Source organism: Centruroides sculpturatus, unplaced genomic scaffold, assembly GCF_000671375.1.
Source record: "Centruroides sculpturatus isolate CEXI.00-Female unplaced genomic scaffold, Cexi_2.0 scaffold33, whole genome shotgun sequence".
NCBI classification, from domain to species: Eukaryota; Metazoa; Arthropoda; class Arachnida; order Scorpiones; family Buthidae; genus Centruroides; species Centruroides sculpturatus.
In genome coordinates, this window is record NW_019384325.1 from 268,662 (window position 1) to 287,565 (window position 18,904).

An 18,904-nucleotide genomic window follows, 5' to 3' on the forward strand; every position below is an offset into this window, starting at 1 on the left:
AAATAGATTTTTGTAAGTCACAATTTTCATTTGAGGTACAGTACAGTATGTGTATAGTTTATGGTGGCAGCCATCTTAACTTCTGACTTCAGCACTTGTGAACCTCACTGCACTAGCACTATAGTGGCTAACTTAGTGGAAATAGCTTAATTTTTATTTAGTATCACTGAAAAAAACTGTACCAACAACTGTTTCTATTGACTAACAAAAAGTAATGTATAAAAAAAATGCAACTATTTGATAATGAAAATATACACACAGTTTTTTCTAAATTTAAAAAACAAAAATGTATTTATTTTATAGAATGAAAAGCAGCTCAATTCAAGCTCTGAATGAGATGTTTGGGATCTTATCAAAGCTGTAGAGCATACCTACAGGAGCAAAAAAGTCAAAATAACCATACCTCTACAAGCAACCCTTCAAGAGATAAAGCCCCAAAATCGGGTTGCATGAGATTGCAAGTCACATCACTCTGCTAAGACTATCATGTTTTCCTATTTAGCCCACAAAACTATGCCAGCTTCGAGCCGCCCACTTGACTGTTCACTGACTACTTTATGAGTTTTAGAGGATGTGGGGACTCGCCTCCACCCGGGCGCAGAGGTATAGTACAAGCGACAGTGAGCACCAAAGCCCATGACTACATGCAGAGCATGGAGAGTAGGCTGTATACTGATACATGTTAAAAACTGACCTTTCGAAGTGAATATCTCGCAAAAGGTCATATGTACAGGTATGGTTCCTTTGACTTTTCAGCTTGTACAAGGAGGTCAAAAATCCCCCATCTGGAACTTGAATCTTGTCCGAAACGCTGTATTTCCAAATTAACAGTTTTATTTTGAAGTAGTTGTTCTGTGTTAGATAGATTGAAACTCCTACAGAAAAAAAATAATCTAGAAGTAAAGCATTTCATTCTTTAAGATAAAATTAATTTTTTTAAATTGGAAATAGTTTTCAACTGGCAATAATTGCACCTCAGTTAACTAACAGGCTACAATATTACACCTGCACAAAGCTAATTTTTAAAAAATTTTAACACAAACCCTGAACAAACAGGAAAAAACCCCCCTTCAATATTTTATAACTTCTCACTTCACTAAGTATATATATATCACTGCAAATTTGTAGATATTTCACATAAGTAAAATCTGAAAACACATCTAATTTAGATCCAAAAAGACAACATTAAAAGTCAAAGTCATTGACTTACTCAAAGAGTAAATAGTGTAACTACAGAACAAAGAAAGTAAATCTCATTTGTTCATGTTGCACATATATAAAACAATTACAATAAAACACCACATTTATTAACAATTAAGTATTCAGACACACAATTCAATATGGCTATATATCCACAATATAAATTATAAGCTTGATCAGCTATAATTTTTTTTTTTTTAAATAAATTGGGTTAAGATTTGGAATTTTATATAGTAAAAATCACTCATTCAAATTTTATAAAAAAAAAATTTCTGTCCTTAAGAAGAGAGATAAGGATAAGAACAATGCAAAACCTTTTTTTTTTAGATTAATATCAGTTTAGCCTAAATACAAAATCACGAAAAGAATAATTCAATTAAACATCTGGAAATAAATTTAATTGAAAAGTAATAGAAAACGATTTATTTTTATAAATTCGAATGCCTCTGACAGCTTTTAATACCGATAAAAGCACATTACAACGCAAAAAACTGCATGATTTGTATGGAGCGAGTCTAAGAATGAGTCTTTGAACGTACTTAGTTAAGCCTACAAAGGACCATACACTGGATGCAACATACTTTCACGTAAAAATATATATAAAATCGATCATTTCGATTCAGAATAAGTTAATTCGCTCACAAATTTCATATAATATACTTAAAATGCGATAACGATAAATGATATGGCCGAAAATATTAAAATAATACCTGAACTTACACGTGATTTAAGCCTATTCAAATGGCCGTAATGTAAAGAGAAAACGCAAGCGCCACGTGATCCAAAACTACGCCCGAAAATAAAATGCGATTATTAAAATGATCGATATCGATAACATAATATTATTAAATAATAACCGATAAGGAAAAAATAATTTTTAAAAAATACATAAAATCGTACGTACGGATATTTTTTTAAATATTTGGATAATGTGAAATAATAAACCTACCGGTAACTACTTCTAATGGCAAATCAACGGCCGCAAGAGGGAGGGAGACTTTACAGATGGACTATTAATATAATATAATATTAACATAGTTACAATTTCAGGTTTCTTAAACCGATATAATAATTATAAAATATATATAAATGAAATTATATACTATTTAAAAAAATTTTTATAACAAAATATATTTTTATCCAATGAGATTTACCTAAAGTAACGATCAGTTTGGTATATATTTTCACCGTAATTAACCCTAACATTTTAATGACGTCAAGTTGAATGGAGAAATTTGATTGAATAGGATCGAGTAAGGATAATATCGTCGACCAAACAGATNTGTCAAAAGGGGCTATTTGGGTCATAATGTAGTGTTTTGTGAATCTATTTGAAATCATCATTGAAGAAAGGAGACTGAACATGATGATAAAAAAAATTTACCTAAAGTAACGATCAGTTTGGTATATATTTTCACCGTAATTAACCCTAACATGTTAATGACGTCAAGTTGAATGGAGAAATTTGATTGAATAGGATCGAGTAAGGATAATATCGTCGACCAAACAGATCTTTCGATGCATGCGTGACGTCAGTAAGCGGTTAGGGTATTCGGGATTATAGAAATGCAAACGCCGGCGTGGATGCGGACGGAGTGTGAGAACAAAGTCGAAGATCTGGAGGAGCGAGCGAGTTAACATCGGGAATCGGAAGAGGAAGGAGGGACGGTTGTATAACATCATTTTGAGCTGAGTAAACGAGTCATCATGTCGGATACGCAAAGGCAAACGGATCAAACAGCATCGAAAAAGATAATTGGTAATAATCGCTCGTTGAAAGAGTCAAATAAACGTTAGGCTTAGCGTAGTAGCCATCATACGTATCTTTGTTATGAAAATCGTTCTTATCTTCTTCATTTTTAAAGTGTTATATAAATTATATCGCTTAATACAGATAATCGTCAATCAATTTAATTAAAGGAGACTTTTCTGTGCCTAAAATCTCCGTTAAAAAGCTCATTTCGGGTTGTTTATGCGCGTTAGAGGGCTGAAATTTTCGTCAATGTTGGCGGCCGGCTTGTTTGTTATGCTAAATATATCTTTCTTTGTTTACGATAATTTAAGGTGGCCCACGGTAATATTTAAGTAAAAAATTTTGTAACGTAGAGGAATCTTCCGCTTTAATCCACCCTTTAAACGGAATAAAAATTGGGTTTTAAAATAATAATTATTAAATATATATATATATATATATATAAATATACAGTATTTATTAAATTGGATTATTATTAATAATGATGATTTAGCAGTTCCATTTAATGTTTGCTCTATATTATATATAATGGCTAACTAAGCAAGTTTTCTTATCATGTTTACTTTTTAAATGGTTTCCTGTTGAGTGCTCAAAAATAGTTTTAGATATTTTTATTTGCATCTCCGAAATGCTTTAAATATTTTCTCCCCCTACTATATGATTTTTGATTCTGTTGCTTCTCTTCGAAATAGTGCCTGTTTTTTTTTTTTTTTTAAATTTAATTTCATTTTATTGATGATTAATTACATATTTAATAATTTGCTTTGCTTACTTTATTTATAATTGGTTTTAATCTATAACTTGTGTTTTATATTTATATTAAAATATTAATGTTGTAATAATTTAATGATGATTTTAAATTTTATTTGTTCTTGTAGCTGGGTTTTATGTATCTATAAGTATGATTTTTAATTTGTCTTTAGAATTAAAACAAAACTTGTAATTATGGAACTGTTTTTTTAAAACTGAAATAACCAGTTATTGTGAAAAAATCATTCAAAATTCAAAAAATTTTTGAGTTTTTAATTTCCAATACTTAGATATATATCTTCATAAGTATTGGAAATTGTGAAAACATGTTTGGTTTTCAATATCAGAATGTCTGGCATGGCTTACAAATCTTGACTAGGATGCTGTTTATATGCGGTAGTAAAGATTGGTCTATTCGGTAAGCGAAGAGTAGAGGTTTATTTCTTGTAAAAATAACCAGTATGGAACAAACAGCTAATAAATTAGAGTAGACTGGGGCTATTTGGGTCTAAATAAGAAAAATGTTCATTGTGACTGGAGTAGACTGGGGATATTTGGGTCTAAATAAGAAAAATGTTCATCTGATTAATTAGAGTAGACTGGGGCTATTTGGCTATTCATCTTTTTGGCTATAATTGGCTATAATCATTGGCTTTTTGGCTATAATTGGGCTATTCATCTGATAAATTAGAGTAGACTGGGGCTATTTGGGTCTAAATAAGAAAAATGTTCATCTGATATAACCTCCATTGTGCATATACCGAGTTCGAGGGAATTCAGTAGTGAGAAGGCAATTGTGGAAATTATTATTTTTTTCCCTAAAGCTGTTTTACGCAAGCAATTTTGAATTAAATATACCATGGTGAGATTCTTCCTTTCAGTTTAAGCTGTGTTATAATTTTGAACAAGTAATTCGTAAGCATTATTTAGTGTGCGTAGCCAAAATGTCTGTTGGTTTCCATGTAGAGATAAAGCATATACAGTAGAGCATTGATTATCCGATTCAATTGGGCAGTTCCCAATTGATTCGGTTGTTCGGAAAATTGATTTTTGGATAACCGATTATGTATGAAAAAATATATTAACCTATCCCATGTTGAAATTCGTTCAAATCTTGGCACGTCCTTAAGTACCCTCTCATGGTCGTGCCAATGCTGCCAGCTAAAACATGCACACCAACGAAAATAATATTGGGGTAGCCAAAGATTGCAGCACCACAGCACTAGCGGAAATTTAAATTTGCTGACTGGAAAGCTTTCGGTTAATTGATGTTTTGGTTGATTTAACATTCGGATAATCAATACTCTATTGTACTTAGTGACTGATAGATACCATATTTGTTGTTCTCTTGTTTGGCTTTGTTTGTGATTTTCACAGCTGAACTGTCAAAAGGGGCTATTTGGGTCATAATGTAGTGTTTTGTGAATCTATTTGAAATCATCATTGAAGAAAGGAGACTGAACATGATGATAAAAAAATGTAAACAAGGGTATCATGAAATGAGTAGGAACTATTGAAAAAAAGAATTTGTATGTTATAACAGTCTTCTCAAGAATACTGGAGTGAGAAATAAACAATTATAAACAAAACCTGTTTTAATCAATCATTGAACTTTAACGTAACTTCCAAACATTTTCAACCTTCACCAAGGCCTGCTTCAGGTTCTAACATTCCAATTTGGAAGTCAGTTCAGTTCATTACCTGAAGCAGGTCTTGGTGAAAGCCGAAAACATTCGGAAGTTACGTTAAAGTTCAGTTACTGATTAAAAAAGGTTTTGTTTGTGATTGTTTAATTTGTATGTTACAAGTATCTTTAAAACAATTTCTTTGTTACTTGGAACAATATATTGAGTGACTTCTTTTTCATGCTTAATAAATTAAAGTACTGCAATATTTTGTTCATTAATATCTATAATGCTTTTTTTTTTTTTTTACAATTTACTTTTTAAATGTTATTACTTTAATAAAAATATGAATGCATGTGTCAGGACACTTTATAGTATATTTTATACAATAAACTGAGAATTTTTTTAGAAATTCAACATGAACATATTAATATAGAACAAAGAATATAGTTTTTAGTGATGTGGTTTAAATGAACTTCCAGTTGCTAATTATTGAATAAAATTGAAATTTTCCTTACTAAAAGTTAAATAGTCCTGGTCTTACTCTAAGTATTTTATTTCATATCTTTCAGAAATTTACAAAGGCTTTCAAATCACTATTAATTATTGGGTTGTTCAGAAAGTAATTTCGTTTTTTTTTTCGTGAAAAAAAACAATATTTTTATAATAAATAAATATTTTATTAAATTATATATTGACCATTTTGGTCAAATACCTATTGTCATCGTTTCTGGTAGTAGCATGATTTCACATTAATAAAAGTTTTGATCATTGCTTACAAAAAACTGATCCAAGTGATTTTTGACATTGTCATTTCAAGTAAATGTCTTATAGTTAAAAAAATTTGTATAGACTGGAACAAGTAATAATCTGAGTGTGCTTGATCTGGTGAATATGGTTGGTGCGATAACACGTCCCATCTAAGTTATAACAGTTTCTGACGAGTTAACAAACTTGTGTGAAATTTGACATTATCGTGGTAAAACACTACACCTGTTTTGTTGATCAATTCTGGCCTCCTTTTCTGTTTGATGATATTACTTAATTTGTTTACTCGATGGCAATATACTTTCAAATCAATTGTTAAATTGTCTGGAAAAAGCTCCAAAAAAAAATTTCCTTAAAATCCAAAGAGCATCTCTCTTTAAGAACAAAGAGAGCATCTATCTCTCTTTAAGAACATGTGGAACCCATATATCGAGCTTTGAAACAAAACCAATTTGTTTCAAGTAGTCATAAACGGTTCAATTTGACAAATTTAATCTTAGTGATTTCACATCACATTATTCAGCAGTTTGCTTCAATCGGTACCTTTATTTTGTTTTCAGTGGCTTCAACTGGCCATCCAGAACGTGGTGCATCTTCAATATTGAAATTGCCAGAATGACATTTTGTAAACCAGTTTTGGCACTGTCGTTCTGTCAATACATCTTCTCCATACATGTCACAATTTTTTTCTCACTTGAATAGCATTCTTACCTTTTCGGTAATAAAAGAGCAAAATATGCCGAAAATGCTGATTTTGATCTTCCATATTTGATGGGACACGAAAAATAAACAATTGCACAAAATCAAACAAAATTTTTTACAAATAAGCCTTAAAATGCTAGCTGTCAAAATATATAATGATAATATGGTTTAGAACGAAAATGGCGGGAAAAATATGACTAATCCATCTAGTGGTAAAAAAAAAACGATCTTACTTTCCAAACAATCCAATAATAGTCAGTTGATGATTGTATCAAAAGTGAATGTGAAACAAATACATCCTTCAACTGAAATACAGTTTTATTGAATAATTTATAGAATAAATATCTTGCCATTTAAATAAAAAATTAAATGCTTATGATTATAGTTAACATTTGGTAAGAATCTTAAAAATGGAATGATGAGAGAAATATGCTTAATGTTGCCAAAATATTTTTTTATTGCCAGAATAGTATTCATTTAGCATGGCATGTAACTAAGAATTGTGAAATGTCATATTTGTTCTCTAGTATAAGTGTGTCATCTTAATTTTACATATTAATAGAAATTTTTGCTGAAATTCTCTCATTTATGTAGAATTATTATATATAATGGAATTGAACTTTTCACAGAAGTGCTATTCTAAAGACAACAAAGTTTTTATATAAAAAAAATTCCAAAGTAAAATTACAGAAATTTTTCCAAATTGACTTTTTCATAGTGAAATTTTTCAAAAACTTTTTTAAAGGTTTTCATCATGGTCAGAACAGTTTTTGTTTGATTTTTCTTTGTTTTGAAGAATTTTTTTTAACGAGTGTGCTTTAATGTATGAAGTCTAGCAAATGTTAACAAAAATAATAAACAATGATATAAACAATGCAGTAAAAACAAATTGAAATTTTAAACTAGTTATTTTAAAAATCTCAAACATTGTTTTTGGGCTACAATTTGAAAAAATTGTAGACCTGTTGACCTTCCCACTGTCCATCTGTATGTTGTCTGTCTGTTTTTCTTTAACTCTTGAGAATGGAGTTAGATAGATGAAAGACGATACCAGATTTGAAAAGCTTAGGTCCAATTAACTATATACAAACTTTTGATGCAAAATGGAAGTCATGTTATTTCAATTCAAAAATTTTCCCCTGAAAGGCATTATAGATAACTGGCATGACTCTATTGCTGAAGGAAAAGTATGATGTACAGGGGCAAACCACTACTAATTTGGGGTGGAGAGCATATATTTTAAATGAAATAAATTAAAAATGTGATTAAAAATGATAGCCTGGCATTGTGATGATGTCACAATAAATAATTGCTCATTTAGATTAGTTTGTTTTGAAATTCTCGGTACATTCCAAAAGTATTTTATAAATATATACTACAGTCGACCCCCCTATAAGATAGAGATACGTTCCATTCTCTAGGAATCCGCTTTCTTACGAATCCTTCCAATCACAACCCGACATGTATCAAGTTTACGGACTACGGCTGTTTGAAAGATTTTCTTCCATAAAATTAATCGATTCTAGACTAATCCGACTCAACATTTCCAAAATACGTATATATTTTTTGGGAATAATCCGTATAAACTACGCTATAAACAAAAAATTGTAGGATTACTTACCGAGTGTCACCATTCGACATTGCCATTGCTCAACATTGTTTTCGTCGCGGAACAGCTCAGCAAAGAGCGGCCGATTTCTAACAACTTATTTTTCTGTGAAAACTTCGTAGAACTTCGGAGACATCATTAATATAAATAATTTTAATCGCCGTTGAATAAGAAATGTTTCTTTCACAAGAAATGTATAAAATTACAGTACTGTATTAGACTTACGGTACCTAATTTACATACTGACAGACGATAGTTAGCGTAAAAATCTCCGTAGCGTGGCGCCACGCTAGACGGCGGAAATTATATATTTAATTATAACAAAGTTACAATAAGTTAATATATAATTATATATACAGTACCTAATTTATATATAATTAATATATAATTATATGTACAGTACCTAATTTATATATAATTTATATAATACTGTCCAGACGATAGAAATCTCTCCGTAGTTGGCGCTACGGATGGCGGGAAAGTAGTTCGGCTGCCCGATGACGTTTGAGGTGTTTATAGGGAACTTTTACTATTTTTTACGGATACCGGTAGCAATTTTTTCGTAGTTTTATAGGAATCGTAATTATAGGGACCGTAATTATAGGGGGGTCGACTGTATTGGTATTTAAGCATGCTTGTGTTTTATTTTAAAATAATAAAAATGAAACAAAACATGAATGTTGTAATTTTAGTATAATTCAATGTGAAAATTATACTTTAGGTATATTTATACCTTAAACATTTTTATTAATGTAAGTTTTTTAAGCAGTTATTGCAATTTTGCTTTATGGATGCTTAGTTTAATTGCTAATATGTTGTAATATTGGGGAAAAGGTATGTTACATAGGTTTTCAAGTAATGTATTCTTACCTGAAACAGTTCTGGAATTATATTGTCACAATTTGTAGCCATTAAAAAATTTCATGTGTTTTTATTTTATTATTATTCAGAATTAGGTATTAAAATCTATTATAAATAAGATATCAACTTGCTTCATCAGAAGAGATTCTATAATTCACATCTGAATTAATATTTTGTTTATGAATTTTTAAAAATTTTATTTATGTAAATTATGATTTGTCTTGTTTGTGAGAATGGAAAAGAGAATGTAATGTGTCCTTTTCTTATGTTCTCTTCTCATGACTGTTCATATTTAAAAACAAAAATAGAAACCTACATTCATTTTTAGTACAGTCGATTCCGCTTAATTGGGGTTAATTCGTTTTGGCCCAATTAAGCGGCTGCCTCATTTAAACAAACTAATAATAAATTCAATAATAAAATATGTAATACGTAGGTAAAAAATAATAATTAGGTACCTATTTTAATGCTTTATTAAACCAAAATACAGAAAATATTGATACTATAAATTTGCCAGACCCATGATGATAGATAACTGATTTGCATAATGCTAGTGTTGCCAAATATTAGTAGTGATGTACACAAGGGTTGACCATTTGATCTGTTCCTGATTGAACACTTTTTCCTTTCTTTCTTCCTTTTGATCTGTTCCTGATCGAACACTTTTTCCTTTCTTTCTTCCTTTTGATCTGTTCCTGATCGAACACTTTTTCCTTTCTTTCTTCCTTTTTCCTTTTTAGTTAGAACATGTTCTAACTAAAAAGGGAGAAAGAAAAGGGTTCATCTAAAAGACATTTTACTTGATGGGTCACTTTGGCAGGAGTATTCATAGAATCCACCAGCTTGATGCTGGTCTCAACAATCGGATTACTGCTGTCTGAATCTAGATGTAATTATGCACACAATACCTTCCGAGGGAACTCTAGCTGTCTTTCAACTCAGTCGAGAGACCTTGAAAAATTGCCCGGCAATCTTTGTCCTGTTTGCTTTTAAGGGGATTGTCTGGTCCAATCCCGAGAAGAGTCAGTAACTTCACCTCAGATTAAATTTCCATGTGATACATCTCGCTATGCTGACCCTCTCTGGAAAAATCGAACTGCCCAAGCAAAAGACAAAATCACTTTCTCTCTGCCAACCATTAGGCCTACATGACATTAGTATAAATAGTGCCAACATATTTTCGGAAGATTAGCAATTTTTGACGTATTTTAGTAAATTTATTTTCTGTTACTGTCCCAATTAAGTGATTAAATTATGTATTAATTTATTAGTTTGGTTTCTGTTCTTTGAGATTTGGCCCAATAAAGCAGCTACCCTGATTAACCAGTGGCCCAATTAAACGGAATTGACTGTACCTGCAATTTAAAATATGGTACTTCTTAGCTACAACCAAACTCCTGTTTTGAAAAGTACAAAAAGAGTTGTAAAATTCTTAAGAGTATATGAATTAGTCAATTTGAGAAGAGAGCAGAGAATATTATAACTTTATGAAGGAAAATAGCTAAAATATAAAAAATGCATTTTAGGAACTTTTTAAGTATACATAATTGTTTATTTGGATTAAAATGTATAAATGATTTAGAATTATCTTTGATGGGTCATAATTTATCATTTCAATTTTGTTTTTATTTTTGTGTCCTTCAACACATTTCTGTGTTGAAAGACAAAAGAATTGTGGGCTATCAATAGAGAAAAAATAGAAATTCTGTTAAGTTTTCTCATCAACCAAAAGAGAATACAATTGTCACTAGTAATGTGTATAGTGTTGCACACTAAATCTGTTTAATATGGTTTTTCTTTTCTCTTTTCCTTTTCTTTTCATGAAGTATGAATCAGGCTTAAGGATAACTTTTATAGGGAAACCCTAAATTACAGTGTATAGTAAAGAAACTTGTTTATTTGAAGTATTTACGAATGAGTCTATTTCTGAGTATTTGAATATTGTTTTTGTAAAGAATTAAAAAAATTTTTTTTTCGTCTTAATGATATGCTGCTACTTTTTTTCTGGAAACATTAAGATGACTTAAATGTTGGATTTCTTTATCTTCATTAGTAGCCATAGAAATTGCATCATCTGTGATATAGACTAAAAATGATTCAATAGATGTGTAAAGTAGCATATTTAAACTTTGATTGCAATTTGTACTGATAAAATATGTACAGGATGTTTGCTTACCTGAAAAATCTGGAATTTTTAGGGAAATTCTGTCTGGAATAATCTGGAAATCTTGCAGAATTTTTGTAGAAGCCTTGTCTGGTTTTTATTTATTGGTTATTGCATTTCTTATAATATGCTTTAATTTTTTGTGTATGTTTTTCCCACATTGCTTCCTTGGATGTCTAAATCAGTAAAAAATAAGAATATGTATCAGATATATTTTGTAAATACAATTTAACACAGTTGTGAATTTTCATCTATCTTCTCTGGGGGACGTTAATTATTTACTTTAATTATAATTTTATGTATTTGCAACACAGCATATTTGAGTTAAATTTTTGGATATGACATTGCTACAGGCATGGGGAGAATAATGCAGTCTTCAATTGAAAATTCTTGTAGTTGCACTTTGTACAAGCAAACAATATAAAATTGAAGTTAACTTACATTCTATAGGGTGTTTTCTATTGTCCAAATTTTTAACCAATTGGAATAAAAATTGGGAGTTAAGAGTTTTAAGTGATCTTTATTCACTTCTATTACAAGGTATGGAATGACTATCACAAAACTAAAGTATCTACTTTCTAACCACAGTGGAAATGTTGATTACTGCTGCTAATTACTATCCAATAGGCTTTATATTTTGGATATATTTCTTTACTAGAGTAAATACTTTAGCTACAAATTTGCATATTTGTGACTGGGTGTTAAGCATAACAATGCATTTAAGTATATAATAATGCTACTGTAAGCAGATTCAGTCAATGTACTTTAATATATTTATACATTGCTTTTATATCTTTGACAGAAGCATATTTTTCTTCATATTGCTTAGTGATATCAGTGCAATAAAAAATTCTTGAGATTAAATCTTTAACAATGCAAGGAGGACACTACAGTCACAAGCATGCAGTGAGAGGTACTTTGTGTTGATTAGTCAGTATGCAAAGTGGCAATGTACTGTGTTGGAAATTGTGTTGCACAAGTTTTTTGACAATGTCATAGTGCAGTTTTGTGATCACATCACAAACTAGAGTGAAGAGTTAACATCAAATTCTGTGTACAATTTCAGAAATTAGCAACAAAAATCTTTGAAATGCTTTGGGAAGTCTTCAGTGATGAATGGAATGGGCCGAATGAGATGGGCAAGGTGGTCCAATGGTATGCTCACTTGAAAAGAGGCAGAACATCACTGGAGGATGACAAAAGATCAAGTTGACCTTCTGTGAGCATCTTTAACATGAGGATCGTTGGTAACCATCAAAGGCATTGTCACCAAGATCAATGTGTTGAATGGAACAGTGCAGGTAATCTTGACATTTAAATTGAACATCTGCCATATTGCAGCAAAGTTTGTGCCTGAGCTACTGGGCCTCAAGCAGAAGATTCACTGTGTCTGTTAGGATCTTCATCAGTGAGGTTGTGATGACCCAACCTACATCTCCAGGATCATCATTTGTGATAAGATGACTGACCCAGAAACCAAACAGTAGTTTTTGCAATGGAAGACCTTTTAATCTCTAAGACTAAAGAAGGCAAGGCAGGTCTGAAGCATGACCAAAAGCATGCTCATAATTTTCTTTGACATTTCATGGGATTGCATGTCAAGAATTTATCTTCGTGGACCAGACAGTGGATACTGATTTCTACTGTGGTGTTCTAAGGCATCTGAGAGGACATTTGGCATAATTGTGGCATGATAGCAATTGGTTGTTTCACTATAACAATATTCCCTCTTACATGGTGCTGAAAACATGCAATTTTAGTATGCATTAAGACCAGTATTGTTCCCCAACCTCCATACTTGCTGAGTGTGGCCTCCTGTGATTTCTTCAGTTTTAAAAGATGAAATTTAAGTTGAAATGTCATTGTTTTGACATGGTAGAGGACAACCAGCATGAATTGCAGATGGTGCTTGACATCCTTTAAGAACAGGACTTCAGGGAGCATTTCAAACTTGGCAGAAATGCTGGAACTGATGCAGAAGGGGACTGTTTTGAAAGTGATGACTGTTAATAGAAGATGGTTATAATTATCTCCAATAACAAGTATTCCCAGATGACAAAACTGTTACTGGATGCCAATGGACAAATTCAACATATGATATGTTATATCTTCAAGCAATAAACTTGTATTCAGAGCTCTAGTGGTATATACAATAGAAAGATTTATTGATTGGTAAAATAATCAATAGCACTTAAATACCAAAATGTCTAGAGCTGGTACTTTTTGGCCTACCTAGGCCCTTGTAACATAACTCCAAATACAACCATCTAATTTAAATCTGGCCACCATCCTCTTTAGAATAGTCCTCCCTGTAATTTATATAGTGATCCCACCACCAGTCAAGTCTCAAATGCTCTGGAATTTTTAAAACAACTTCCAAAGTACCTGTTGTGATTCAGATGATTTCCTTGACTGAATCAAAAGGCTTCCTCTTGAGCTTCAATTTCATTTTGGAGAATAAAAATATTACAAGGGGTTAAATCAGAAAGTAAGGAGGAGTGAAAAGACTAATGTTGTTTATATCAAAACACTTACATTTTGAAGGCTGTGTGTATAGAAGCATTGACTTAAGAGCTAGGTTCAGTTGTGCTATAGTTCTAGTCTTTTGCAACAAATGTTTTCTGCAAACAACTCTAAATATTGTAAGTCTGAATTTACTGTCTGACTAGGAGGAAGAAGTTTCTGGTATCCAATCCTCTTGATAAAGAAATGAACATCATGCTCTTTGTCATGTTCCTGATACATCTTATTGCCTTGGGTCTGAGATTGTGGTCTCACTCATGCCGTAAGCCTTTTGAAGCATTTCACAGGCCTTTATGGCAGATTTTCAGTTTAATGCTTGCTCAAGTTTCAAGTTTATTTTTGAATAGCAGCATGACACTAACACATTATAAAATCCTATGTAGCAAGTGTTCTAGTTTGAAAAACTCAATCCCATTCGGCAGTCTGACACTTAAATATCTAAGCCAGCGATTCCCAACCTGTGGTACGCGTACCCCTAGGGGTACGCGATAGGTTGTTTAGGGGTACAGAAAAAAGTTGGTTATTATGGGAGAAAAAATAATATATTATGTATCACAAACTAATAGTATTAAAAAATTATTAGATAAAAAATGTTCCTTGCAACAATCACAACTTTATCATACATTTTTTCTTTTAGTTTTTTTTTTCTTTAATTTAAAGTTACAATATGTAAAATTAACAATACGGTTACTCACTAAATTTCTTAAATGAAGGGTACAATCTAGAGATATGACATGTCACGGGGTACAATCTAGAGATAAGAAAAGTCATGGGGTACGCTTATGAAAAAAGGTTGGGAACCACTGATCTAAGCTATCAATCCTTGGTGGCAAAAAGAATGTGCTCCACACTATTGCCAAAGAAAAGAAACAGTTTGTTTTCTTTTTGATTGCACTACATAATATAATTAATTGTTTAAAATTTTCTAATATCGCATTTGAATTATTTGTATGTGACAGTATAATCTTCCTTCAATGTAATTTCTCTGGTTTATTATTATTTATTCCATTTCCCAGCTAATAATAAAACAAGTAGACAGTAAAAATAAAATGTAAGAATAATAAAATCATAAATAATAAAATACTTATTTGAGTTTTTAAAAAAACTTTAAATTAAACGATTCTGAAAATATTTTCAAAGAATAGAAAATGTTCATTTTCAATAGAAAAGAAATAAACAAACAAAATACAAAACCACGTAATTTACAATTATTTTATATAAAAATTGCATTGATTTTGGAAAAAACTTTATTCATTTGAGAGTGATTAGCAATCTTATTTCCATTTTAAGGCACATTGCTGCTAAATCACATGGTCCTCGAAAGGTTCTGCAAAACAGTTGCTCAGGATTTAACTTCAATTTTCTTGAAAATGTCCAATAAGCATGCTCTCTCTCTTTGCTCAATATTTGTACCAGGACTTGCCTACACAAAGTAGTATTGAAATCTATGAGGACTATACTTTGACCTCCTTGTAGGACTAAATTTTTACTAAATTAAGATATAGGATTGAAATTGAAGGTGGATTGGAATTTATTGGTGTATTCAAATATTGAAATGACTCATCAACAATAATGCAGACATCATATATATATAATAAAAAATAACATTTTGCCCTAGCACACAAATTTCATTTAAAAAAGACAAAATTTCTTATACTTCAAGCTACTATGTGGAATTGCTCCATTCTTTCAGGGAAAGCTAGACATTGAGCATATGTGAATTTTTTTACTTTTGGATTTGATGAGTCATTAAAGTTGTAAAACGTTAGTAGATGAATCTCAATATGATATTTTGGGATAATATGAAGAATAAAATTTTAAATAGATATTAAAATCTTAACTGGAAGAGAGATTATAAACCTTTAAACTTTATCTATATCTACATGACACTTGAGTGCTATTTTACTTGTTTTCTTGGTTGTTCAACAATGTGTTTTAATATTAAATCATCATTTAATGAAGATAGCTAAAGTAATTTTTTTCTAGGCTTGATATATCTATAAATAGACCTAATGTAGATTTGATTATTTTTTTTCAAAGAAATGAAAAATTTCAGAACTGCTGGAGATTGTGTTTATGAACTTAATGCTAAAAATTTGCATTAAAAAATTCTGTTATTGTTGCAATTGGATGAAACGTCATAAACTTTATTGTTCTGAAAGAATGTGCTAACTTGAAGATCACTATATACATCCTATTCATAATCTAAAGTGTTTCCTGTAAAATCTTACTTGGTATGATGAGGTTGCTTGAAGAGCTGAAAACACCACTAAAAATGTAAGGAAATTTGAAGATAAAAAAAGACAATTCAATGTAGTTTCACAAAACATCCTACACCACACCCAAAGTTAACATTCAAGTTTTCAGCACCTGAGGCAGAACCATTTCTCAAAGAATATCACAGATGTGTACCTTCCTTTTTGTAATTCTGTGTGTTTTAAAGAATATTATGGGTGATATATGAAGTCTAAGGTTATTGAATTTGTTTCTTTAGTCAGAACTGAAGATATAAATGATAGTAAGAATACATTGCCTGCAAAAAAATACTAACCCTGATTTTGCTACTTGACTGAATCATGAAGTTGGACTGAACCTCCTTGTCCAAATGGGCAGCCCTATGGAGTCTATGCCCCAAAAATGTGAAAGTCATATGGTGACAAGTTGGTACAGAGGGTGTGGATTAATCTCAAATTTCATATCTTAATGCATAATATAGCCAGGATATTGCTTTGTCTTGTTATAAGCATACCACAATGTTTCTTGCAGATAGCGGGTCTTAGTTGATTTAGAGATGTTTATAGTAGTTGCTGCTATTCAATTTATAATAGAATATACAAATTGGATATCTCATTTTGTTTATTCTGTTTTAAACTATTAAATATTAAGATTGCAATTGAGGATGGTCATATTTTGATTAAAAACATTTCTTGTAATTAAAAAAAATTGGCTTCCTGAAATTAGCAGTCCCGAAACTTTAATGCACAACTAATGTTATTAACTATTTTATTAGCCTTTATCAGGTTCTATAAATGGAACACTTTTAACCCTGCGTTAGTGCACTGAGTTTTTTTTCGGCATTAGTGCAGTGGGGCGTTTGTCCACCCCGACATTTTTTTGGGTCCATAAACCATGTGAGTAAAAATTCATAAAGATTTACTCATTCATTTGGTAAAGGCATGTGTTATTATGCATATGATTATATTCAAGTATGATTACATATTATATTAGTACATTAATCCATGAAAATAAAAAACAACATTTATCAAAACTCATTACATTAGATCTTATTATTAAACCAATAGTAAAAATCTAAATTGTTTTTTAAGCATTTTTGTCACTCTGATTCAATAGCTGACATTGTACTTTGGCACTCAGTGCAAATGACAAGCAACTTGCTATGTTTGGTATTTTCTCAATGTGTTTATGAAAGTCAGCCATTTTGAATTAAAATAAACTTAAATTATTTTTATTCACATTGATTATTATATCTATATTATAAATAATAAATGTGGTCACATTATAGTTATTTGAAAAATAAAAAAAACTAAATAAATATTTGTAAAATTTAAAAAAAAACGTAATTAATACTGTGGGGTGTTTGGACACCCCACTGAAAACTGTTGTTTTTCTCTTACTGGAATTTCTGCAGCATTGTAGTAATTTCTGAGCATGCTCTATACATAAAATCATGAAGCTACTGAAGAGGACACAAATATTTCTTGCGAAATCTATGAATAGTGCAACTTTTAAAATGTTGGGGGTGGCGAAACACCCCACTGCACTACCCCAGGGTTAAACATGGTACATGAATTAGAAAAAAGAATTTTGAATGCAGAAACTTAATGTTGATTGGTTGTGAATTATGAACAAAATATTACATAGATAGATTTGAAGAATATTTACACTTGTAATGTGACTAAGCAGGAAAAATTTAATTAGCTTAACCCTTAATAAATTTCAGTCCATATCAATGTACATTAGAAGGTTCATTTCATGTAGAACTCAAAGTACAAATGCAGAATTTATGAAAATGAATGAATATATAAAATTCAGAGCCCTTCTAAGAGTTTGTTTATTAGAGTATTATTTCACACATTTGTATGAGGATATTTAAATTTATCTTATCAGCAATTATTCTGTGATATAATTTATTTTCCTGACAAAAATTAATTTCAATAATTGAATTATATATACCAATACTATTAAATTAGTTTAAAAACAAAAGAAGAAAAACTAAAATTTCAAATTTCAAAAATATTAAAAACTTTAGACACCTTTTAATTTATAAAAAGTAAATTTATTTTGGAATTTTTAAGAAGTACAGTATATTGTTGCAAAAATATATAATTTCTAATTTATTGATGCAATATATTGCATAAATAAAATAATTATGAAGCAATTAGTTATTCTAAGATAGTATAATTATTTGCTTCATATCAAAAAATAAAAAAAAAAAAAAAACTAATTTTTGAATGCTGAGGAAAGATACTTCTTTAGCTATATACAAAAATTGTTTCATTTACTTGAAAATACGTAGAAATAATTAGATCTAAGAAATTATCGTACCAAAAAATATCTGAAACAGCAGGTGATTTTTTGGAAGAGGAGAAAAATACTAATCGAAATAAGTCTGAAAAATAACAGAAAATTTATCGATATTTCCATATGGTGTTGCAGATAACACAGATCAGACAGCTTAGAGTATCAATGTTCTTTGGACTGGTGTTGCAAATAATGCTATAACAAATAATGATTGTCTAGTTTTTCAATGGTATTCTGAACAAAATATCAAATTTTATTTCTCAAACATTGATATAAAAAAAACACTGTACATATTCTTAAATAATAGATAGATCAGGACACAAATGTAATTAATTATGCATAAATATATTTGTATTCCTGTCTTCATATAACAACCTTTAACTTCAGCTATTTTAACTTCAAATGTT

At 30.4% G+C, this 18,904-nt stretch overlaps 1 protein-coding gene and 1 pseudogene across 1 annotated transcript in view; one reads left to right on the forward strand and one right to left on the reverse strand.

The window, feature by feature from the left end:
- Nucleotides 1-911: 911 nt before the first annotated feature.
- On the reverse strand, nt 912-1,017 carry LOC111627370 (annotated as a pseudogene).
- Nucleotides 1,018-2,746: 1,729 nt separating this feature from the next.
- Nucleotides 2,747-18,904, forward strand: part of LOC111627042 (Y-box factor homolog) — a 54,630-nt gene continuing 38,472 nt past the window's right edge. Inside the window, exon 1 of the mRNA XM_023370591.1 lies at nt 2,747-2,959. Within this exon, the coding sequence (XP_023226359.1) occupies nt 2,908-2,959 (52 nt within the window). The 5' untranslated portion in view covers nt 2,747-2,907. The remainder of the gene's footprint in view (nt 2,960-18,904) is intronic.